This window comes from Poecilia latipinna, unplaced genomic scaffold, assembly GCF_001443285.1.
Source record: "Poecilia latipinna isolate Pla-1442-1.1 unplaced genomic scaffold, P_latipinna-1.0 Scaffold1820, whole genome shotgun sequence".
Lineage (NCBI taxonomy): Eukaryota > Metazoa > Chordata > Actinopteri > Cyprinodontiformes > Poeciliidae > Poecilia > Poecilia latipinna.
Window position 1 is genome coordinate 132,891 of NW_015114436.1, and position 9,085 is coordinate 141,975.

General features: G+C 45.2%; 1 protein-coding gene across 2 annotated transcripts in view; it reads right to left on the reverse strand.

Annotated features, from left to right (window-relative positions):
• The window catches only part of casc3 (casc3 exon junction complex subunit), a 16,119-nt gene extending 7,528 nt beyond the window's left edge, over nucleotides 1–8,591 (reverse strand). Inside the window, exons 1-9 of one of the 2 annotated variants that reach the window (XM_015014494.1) lie at nucleotides 8,385–8,591; nucleotides 5,648–5,672; nucleotides 5,514–5,569; nucleotides 5,217–5,438; nucleotides 4,955–5,103; nucleotides 4,700–4,879; nucleotides 2,602–3,497; nucleotides 2,219–2,395; nucleotides 962–1,060 (exon numbers count right to left, since the gene is read on the reverse strand). In XM_015014494.1, the coding sequence (XP_014869980.1) occupies nucleotides 962–1,060; nucleotides 2,219–2,395; nucleotides 2,602–3,497; nucleotides 4,700–4,879; nucleotides 4,955–5,103; nucleotides 5,217–5,438; nucleotides 5,514–5,569; nucleotides 5,648–5,672; nucleotides 8,385–8,570 (1,990 nt within the window). In that variant the 5' untranslated portion in view covers nucleotides 8,571–8,591. Of the gene's footprint in view, nucleotides 1–961; nucleotides 1,061–2,218; nucleotides 2,399–2,601; nucleotides 3,498–4,699; nucleotides 4,880–4,954; nucleotides 5,104–5,216; nucleotides 5,439–5,513; nucleotides 5,570–5,647; nucleotides 5,673–8,384 lie in introns of both variants that reach the window. The other variant, XM_015014493.1, reaches the window with a different exon arrangement.
• Between the last annotated feature and the right edge of the window lie 494 nt (nucleotides 8,592–9,085).

The window sequence follows — 9,085 nt, forward strand, 5'->3', positions numbered from 1 at the left end:
AAGCTACAAACACTGAATAGAAGAAGAGCTGCCATGTATACAGTTGCAGCCAAGCATGATTTAATGTTACACAATACAGTTTTACCAAGTTGCTCAAAGTCTAAACTGGTATTGTTGTGATTGTAGGTATAAGGTTTACCTTCGACCAAACGCCCCCCAGAGGAATCCCATCGCCCCCCTTTTGTAAAAATTTCCCCCAGCTTCCCGTCTTGTCCCCTTTCCTTTGCCCAGCCCCACTTGTTTTTAATTCCTTTCTCAAGTAAACGTGTTTCTTTACCGGGTGAGACAAACTCCATCTTCTTTCATATCGCATTTGATTTAACCGCCTAACCGAACCCATGCGCTTCTTTTCTACAAAACGTCTTACAGTCATTGGTCAAGAACACGGGAGCTAGAATTCTGATTGGCAGACATCTTTGTATCTACAGTTTAGTTGAGGCGGGCCGTTTGGTCCAATGCCCCCAGACGGATCTCTTTACACCTACGTTTCAAACGTCTGACTAAATAAATCTTCCTTATTTTAATTGTAAGTAGTTCTTTAAATGTCCTGTGAGATGATATACTTACCCATGTATCCATAACAACCGGAACTTTCAATATCCAGCAAGTTATTTTCGCAATTTACCGTCTATTAAACGAGTGCCCCCCGGATTAATTACACTCTCTGCAGCTGCAGCTGTGACGTTACCGTATTAACCCGATATTTGCTGGAAAGTGCAACGTCTCCCCTTTCAGAAACCGTTGGAATTTTTCAGATAGCGCTACGTGTGGCAGAATTACAGTACTGCAAATTTAGATGTGTTGCCGCCGACACGTTCCGGTCTAGCCTGGAGACTACAGTTTGGTTGAGGCGGACGTTTGGTCAAAAGCCGGAAATCCGGCCCCCGGCCGGAGCTCTTTAAGCCCTGGTGAGAGGGCGACCAAGGAGGGTTGTGAAATGGTGAATTTAAAGGAAACCCACCAGGATGAGGGATGTGCATCTCTGGCTGGACCAGCATGCCCTGGGGCGGGATGGGGGCGGGGCCTTCTCCGTGGGTGTAGATTGGTCCCTGGTAGGACACTGGGGGGGGGGCAGAACAGGTGATCAGAGGAAAACACCAGCAGCTGCAACACAGCTAATAAATAAATTAAGCATCTAGGACTGAAACAATTAATCGTTATTAATCAAATATTGAAATAATCAACTAATTCAGTAATTGATTAATCGTTAACTGTAGTATACAGACAAAAAAAAAACTATTTGCGAACTACAACCTCAGAGTGGTAATGAAACCAAAACTGTACAAAAAAAATATTACATTTTGCAGCATCAGAGATAAAAAAAAAAAAAAGTTTAAATAGTTTCAACCTTAAACTCCCCAATGGGACAGTTTTTCATTCACCTGGTTAACAAAATCTACTATTAAACATTTTCATCCAAATATTAATCAGTTAAATAGCCAAAAGATCAGCCCTACACTGTGTTGATGCTCAGTCAAGTTATGTTCAGTTTTTTTACGTTGATGTTAAACATATTTTTAGTTGATGAAGCATAAATTAAACGAATGCTGTTAATAAACTATAAAAATGTTTATTTTCTTATTTAATGAATGAATTTATTAATTTATTTGCATCTACTAGTGTATTTTTAATATTGGATAAAAAGGCATAAGTGGTTAAATGCAGAATGTGCCATATTTCTATTGATTAATTGTCAGAGTAATCAATAGATTAATCAATAACTATAATAATCATTAGTTCCAGACCTAACACCATCTGGACCTGATTCCAGTTAAACTTCATAATCCGGTACCAACGGCTCAATCCGAGGTTCTGACCGCAGTTCTAAATCTGGACACACTGCTGAAGTTTTGCTGACCCCTGCTGGTGAAACAGCGGAGGTGCAGCAATAATCTGAAAACTGATCTGCTGCATTTTCAGTTTGGATTCTAGTAGAAAACTCCTGAAAAGCAGCATCATCAGGACCCGGATAGACCCAGATGGACTCGGCTGAGCTGCAGCTCTAACAGAATCAGAACCGATAATAAAACCGAGCTAAAACCTCCATCAAAGGAGCAGTCAGAACCTTGTTAAAACGCATAAAAATATATTTTTCCACAAACATTAACAGAACTGATAAGTGTGATGGTTCTGATTGATCGGGTTTTATCAGAACTTTATCTCTAGTTCTTCAACTCCAGCTCTAATGTCCTACTGGTTGAACTGGGGGGAATCTTACTGGGCTCGTAGTAGTGTCCCGGCTCCATCACTCCCAGGTGCATGGGCGGGGCCGGTTCTGGAACGGCTCTCTGGCGCTGGGAGGAGTAACGCTTGGCCCGGTTGGAGCCCACGCTCATCTCCTCCATGTTGGAGTACTGAGGCGGCCCACCGGCCATGTGGATGGGGTTGGGAAGACCTGCAGAGAGGTACACTGGTTTAACTGGGACATGGATCAGTTGGACTGGTTTAACGGGGTCTCTGTACTCCCAGTATGGAGGGACTGGTTTAACTGGGTCTATGTACTCCCAGTATGTAGGGACTGGTTTAACTGGGTCTCTGTACTCCCAGTATGGAGGGACTGGTTTAACGGGGTCTCTGTACTCCCAGTATGGAGGGACTCACCTCTCATCTCGGAGCGTACGTACGACGTTGGACTCTGACTCCAGGTCTGTCGGACCAGATTAAGCCGGGCCACTTCCTGGTCTAGCTCGGCGACCCCTCCCCCGCCCGTTGCTGTCTGACTTCCCCCCTCGCTGCTGCCCCCCGTCCAGCCCTTGCCCCCCCCGCTGCTGGGTGAGGAGCTGTTTCCCCCCGCTGCCGACTCCTCCACTGAGGCCTGCTTGCTGCCGAGGTCCGATGGCCGCGAGCGAGTCCTGCGGGCCAGAGAGTATGATTTACGTTCAACAGGGCGCTCGACCGGCGGAGAGGCTTCCCGATTGGCTGCTGAAGACTGGAGAGCGGGGTCAGAAGTGGAGGCAGCCAATCTGGAGGCAGCTCTGTCCCCGCTGCTTCTTCGTTCCTGCTGCTGTCGTCTCGGTGACTGGTACCCGCCCGGCTGCCCTGCTGCAGCCGTTGCTGCAGACTCTGACCTCGGACCGTCCTCCGCTGCGCCCGATTGGCTGTCTGAAACCTCCTCAATGACCACAGAGGAGCCTCCTCTTCCTCCGTGGACCCGTCCACCTCTAACGGACCCGCCTCTGTCTCCCGGCAGGTCCAATTGAGATTTTGGTGCGTGCCGCTCTCTGGGATGAACCTGAGGTGCGTTGGATTCATTGTTCCTGTACTCCGACTGAGACAACGGGTGCGCTTGGCTGTAGTGAGGGGGTCTGCTGCGGGAGGGCGGCGGTCTGGAGGAGTTGTTGCTCCGCTGAGCAGCAGAGAGGGGAGGAAACGCCGAGGAAGAGGAGGGTGGAGGGACAGTTGAAGGTGGAGGCGGTCCTCCTCCTCGGTTCTGCCAGGTCCGGGCCGGTCTCTGCCCATCTCTCCACCGCTTGTCTCTGCCGGGAGGAGAACTCTGCCTGCAGGAGAGGAGACGGGAGGAGGATGGTGATACCGATAAAAACGAAGAAGAACACAAACGTTGGTCTTGAAAAACATTCCTATTTTATATTAGCTTCTACTTAAAGTGTGATTTAAATCACTAAACTGCACATAGAGACTTTAGTTAATCATATTTTCTGTTTGATTAATATTTATTGATCCTCTTCTGAAAAACAAAACCCCCCAAAAAAACCTGAAAAATAAAATACTAAAATAACTTTTTTTTTTTTTTTTTAACATTAGCTGAAATTGCTCACAATAAACGATATAACTGTCCCACCCTAGTGCATGGGAGCGTTCATCAGAATTTGTTTGGAAAATTTATTTAGGACTTTAACTCTCCTGGAAAAGCCAAAAACCAGATCAAACGAGCAAAAATGTCTGTTATTGAAAAACTGAGGAAGTTATTTTAAATGTTGACATTTCCATTAATCATTCCTAACAAAATACACATAAAAAACTTGATAGGAACAGTTTGCAAATAGCTCTGTTCTGCGGTTGCTAGGTAACAGGGCGCACCAAATGTGACTTAATAATCAGGATGTTTTTAAAACTGCTCTTTTCCTAACACCAATAAAACATTTGCTTTTTTCCAAAAGTCGTCCAAGTTATTTTTTCAGACCGAGATCAAAATAAAAGTACAAAAAATGCAAAAAGAGAATTTTGTACAACAGGCCCCGTTTAAATGTCAGCTGTTGCTCAGTCAGCAGCTGATAAATCCTGGCTGTTCTGAAGCTCCACAGCGCCACCTACAGCCAGACATACCATCCTAAATCAACAAAAAAAAAAACCTGCTCATGGCCTGCAGCCTAAAGTTTAAAGACCAAAGTGACACTTAATCATTTTTCACTTTCATAATATAAATTATGTAAAACTCTGAAAGTAAAAAGGCCAAAATCTTTAATTTTATCTTTCTAATCCAGGAAGTAAAGCTCCATTACACTAACTTCATAGTTTAGCCTGCTCATCCTGGTCCGTGGTGTCTGTGCAGCGTTTACATTTGACCCAATGCTCCTATGTAAATGACTTGTTGCCATGACAACCTGAGGAACAGCAGCAGAGATTCATTCATTTCCAGGTTGTTCTGTTCGGTTTCCGACCATCAGAACCAGTGAAGCCAACGTTCAGACCCGTGTGTTGGTGGTGGTGGTACGGTATGTTGTCATGGCAACCAGCTCACCTGGGTCTCCGCTGCCTGTACGCCCGGTCTCCAGGGCCGCTGCCGCCGCCGTTCCGGATGTCGTAGCCGTAGATGGCGATGAGCTCCTCGCGGCTCTTGGGCGCCTGCTCCTCCTCCCTGAACTTGTCGTGCTCCCAGCGGCCCTCGTCCTTCCACAGCTTCCTGTTCCGACCTTTAGGCCTGAGAAGAAGAGGAGGAGGAGCAGGTAAACCTCCTTCTGGAGGTGCTGAGGCTGAAAGGGAAGCGGCGGCTCACCTCTCCTCTTCCTGAGTCTGTCCGCGGACGTCGTGCTCGAAGAACAAACCCTTCCTGGGAATGTAAGCCGGGTTCTTCCGGTCCTCGTCGTCGTCCAGCTGCTGACCAGGCTTCCCTCCTGTCTTTGTCTCCGGGTCGTCGGTGGACTCCTGTGTGGAGGTCAGGGACAGGAGAAGAAGAAACCATGACGACCCTTTTTCCAACAGGAAGCAGAATAAGGAAAATATTCTGGAATCCGTCTGGAGGCGAGTCGAATTCCCACCTGTCCGTCTCCGCTCTGCCTCTCTCCTGCCAGGTTTCCCTTCTCCTCCGCCTTGCTCTCCTCCTTACTGGACCCTCCTGCCTCCTCCTCTTCCTCCTTCTCCTCTTCCTCTCCATCATCCTGTGTGGGACCATCAGCAGCAGCGGGTTTGGCTTCGCCGGCTGCTGCTGCTGCTGCTGGAGCCTCTTCCTCGCTGAAGCCCTCCTCTTCCTCTTCTCCTCCCTGACAGAGAAACAGAAACCAGAGTGATCGTCCCGGCCCAACAGAGCGGAACCGGCCGGATCCGGTTCTGTTTACCTCTGAGTGGGACGCGTTCTCCTCCGGATCGGCGCTGTCGTAATCCGAGAGGACGGCTGGAGGAAACAGAACCAGGCGTCATGACAACAGAGCGGATCAAGAGAACCTGCAACGGGCCGCGGGTCAGGTCTTACCTTCTCCTGCTCCGTCTTCACTTTCCTGTAAAGACAAACAGGATCAAAACCAGAACCAAAACAAGAACAGGTTCAGAATCAGAACCAGAACATGAAAGAGATCAGAAAGTCTCAGTTTGTTTCTAAAAAACAAAAAGCCCATCCGGGCTCGGATCTATTCTTCGTTCTGAACACCACAGAAACAGAAGCAACCCATAAATCTGTGCTGAGAATCCAAAACATGAAGCGGGTTCTACAGAACAGAACCGTGGCATCTGTTAAATAATCAAACTTCACCACAACAGACCCAATTTCTGCTGACCCAATCTGGTTTGCTTTCTTTGGTAAAATCTTCCTTCAGGAATCTGTGGTTCTGGTTTCAGGTTCTGCTGATGGTTTGATGGTTCTCCAGAACCAAAAGTTCTGTTCAGTCCAGACTCTGGTCTAGTTAAAACTAGGGATGCTCCGATCAGGTTTCCTGCTGCCGATTCCGATACCGATCACCAATGAGGCCGATCTCTGCCGATCACCTGGATTGACTGTTAACTTTTTGCTTTAGGTATAAATACTTCTATGTGATCTGACAAAATAAAAAAATGATCTGGTAATAAAGTCACCTAATTTAAGCATAAAACATGCAAAATACTTGAAGGCACAATACAGCAGTTATTCAATTAAAAAGACAATTGAAAAACCTGCAATCAGTAAAATAATATTTAACAGTAAGGTTCTCAGTACCATAAATTATACATGAGTCAAATAAATCTGCCTATATCAAATAATGTCAAGTAAAAAAGGAAACATCAACTCAAAGTCAAATGCAGGCTGCATCAAAATAGACAATCCTTCCTGATAGCGTGGCTAGCTGATTAATGCTGGTTCTGATTGGTTGGTTCTGACCGAGCTGAGTAATTCTGCAGAACACATGAGGAAGCAGAGGAGAACGATTATTTTTTCAGAGATTACCTGTCTTGTGTTATACACTTTTTCACGGAAATCGGCCAATTATGATCAGTGGCCGATCGATCGGCACACCTCTAGTTAAATTCTAATTAAATTCTTTTTCTTTTGATAATCTCATATTTTTATGCATCATTGTCTCTATTTTTATAAAAAAAACGTGTTACTTATTAATTCAGTCATTTACTTGAGACTATAAATAAAAAGTTTTTCCTGCAGCTGTTAGACGTTGATGTTCAACTCCAACCAGAACTTCTGACTGCAGAGAAACTTTCTGCTGATTTAACATCTTGAAACTGAAATGTTTCACATTGGAGTTAAAAACAAAACACAATTAAACTGCATCCTTCAAGCAAGCCTGTCGCAATAATTAATAAGTAAATTAATCGCATGATAAATTACATTTCCATTTTTATGATTGTTTTTTTCTCTCTTTCTACCAAAAACTAGAGGAAAGTCTCCAGTCTGGTGCTTGAGTTTCATCTAAGCCCTTTTGTAAAAGGACAATTTAAAGAGACTTCATAATCCATTTTCTTTGTCACTTTGTTTTATTTATTTTTGAATGTTTAAAATGTTTTCTAGTTTCAGTTTTAAATGTTTGTTAGAAATGCAATTTTATTGACCTTTGAGAATGTGTTCTTGGATTACAATGCCATTAATGTTATTATCATTGTTATATTAGTTGAAAATGGTCTCATGACAATATCAATGTCCATCACAATAACTTTCAGGACAATTTATTGTCCAGAGAAATGTCTCATCATGACAGGCCTACTTTCAACCAATGTGTCTCTCCAATAGATTGCGCTTGTTTATCCTGTTTTGCCACTGTTAGAATTATAAAAGATCTGAGAGCCGCTGGTTAGTGATCTATAGCTGCACCTGTCTGGTTCTTGTTACTTCTGACTCCTGATCCCTCCATCACCTCGCCTGGTTAGAAATGCTTTAGGATGTTTTTATGGGATTTTTTTTATCTTCTCATTTCTGCTTCTTTAGTCAATTTCATAACAGAATAGTCTCTCATTGAATCCCCATCTGCCATTAGAGCCACTACCACAGCACGAACATCTCAAAGGACTTTTATTAGACTTGATAACATTAAAATAAACAGTTATAATTACTAAGATTTCTGCTTTGAAGCACATTTTCACCTGAATTAATCATTTCAAATATAGTTTTACTCTGAAATAAGGCTGAACAGTGTGGGTTCTGAGTCTTGAAATCACAGGGGGCCACAGGCTGAGGGGACTAACCATCGGGGCCACAAGCTGAGAGGACCACCCGGCGGGGCCCACGCTGAGGGGACCACCCGGCGGGGCCCACGCTGAGGGGACCACCCGGCGGGGCCCACGCTGAGGGGACCACCCGGCGGGGTCACAGGCTGTCCTCGGGGTCCACTCAACGGCCCAAGCTTTGTGGCTCCCCGATAGCCTGAATAATAATGTCGACACCTCTTTCTTTCTACATTACATTCGTTAAACTCGGAGTAACGACCGGCTGCCTCAGCAGGTGTTATGTCGCATTTAGTCTCCCCTATAAATGTGTTCTAACTGGCGCCTTTCGGTCTGGTTCCCTAAAAACATCTCATCATCGAGCTATTTCTAAACAATATGTTTATTATTTTATTGCGAACATAACAATTAATGTTCTTCTGACATCGTGCTGAGCTAACAGGGAGCTAACGGTTCTGTAAATCCTTCAGACAGCGGGGAGACCATGAGATCTGTGGCCGCACTCAGAGCTCTCAGCTCCGGGAACCACGGTTAGCTTCTTGGGGTTAGCCCGGACTGATACTCACACACTCGGACTCAACGTCGCTTTTCGCCTCGGACCGGCTCACTGGCGCCTCAGCCGGATCGGGTTCTCGGCCTCGGGCCTTTGTCGCTGGAGAACCGGACCTCCCGCTGTCCGAACCCGAGCCGGACTCGTCGTCGTCCTCGCTGTCCTGAGACGCGCGCCTCCTCCTCCGCCGCCGGTCCGCCATCTTAGAAATGGAATGGCTGGAAGCGGAAGAAGCGACGCACTATGGGTAATGGAGTTTCCTTTTATATACGTTACAAAACGGCCTAGCAGAGCTAAACTACATCTACTGCCACCACGTGGATAATCTCATATCGCTCTTCACTCAGAAATGTTAAAGTTATTTACATTTTTGACATTTTATTTTTCATTTGCTTATTTAATCATTTAGAGAATAAGTTATAAGTTTAGCACCACAATACCTTAAAGATCTGTTATTGCTGTACCAACCGTCTAGACCCCTCAGATCTTCTGGTTCTACTCTGCATCCAGAACCAGAACCAAACGAGGAGAAGCAGCATTCAGTTTCTATGCACCACAGATTTGGAATAAACTTCCAGAAAACTGTAAAACAGCTGAAACACTGGGTGCCTTTAAATCTCAACTTAAAACCCAACTGTTTAGAGTTACTTATGGCTAAATTAGGAGTAGAGTGTGGGTTTTGATGTCTTCAATGTTTTTGACGTTTTTAATGTTTTT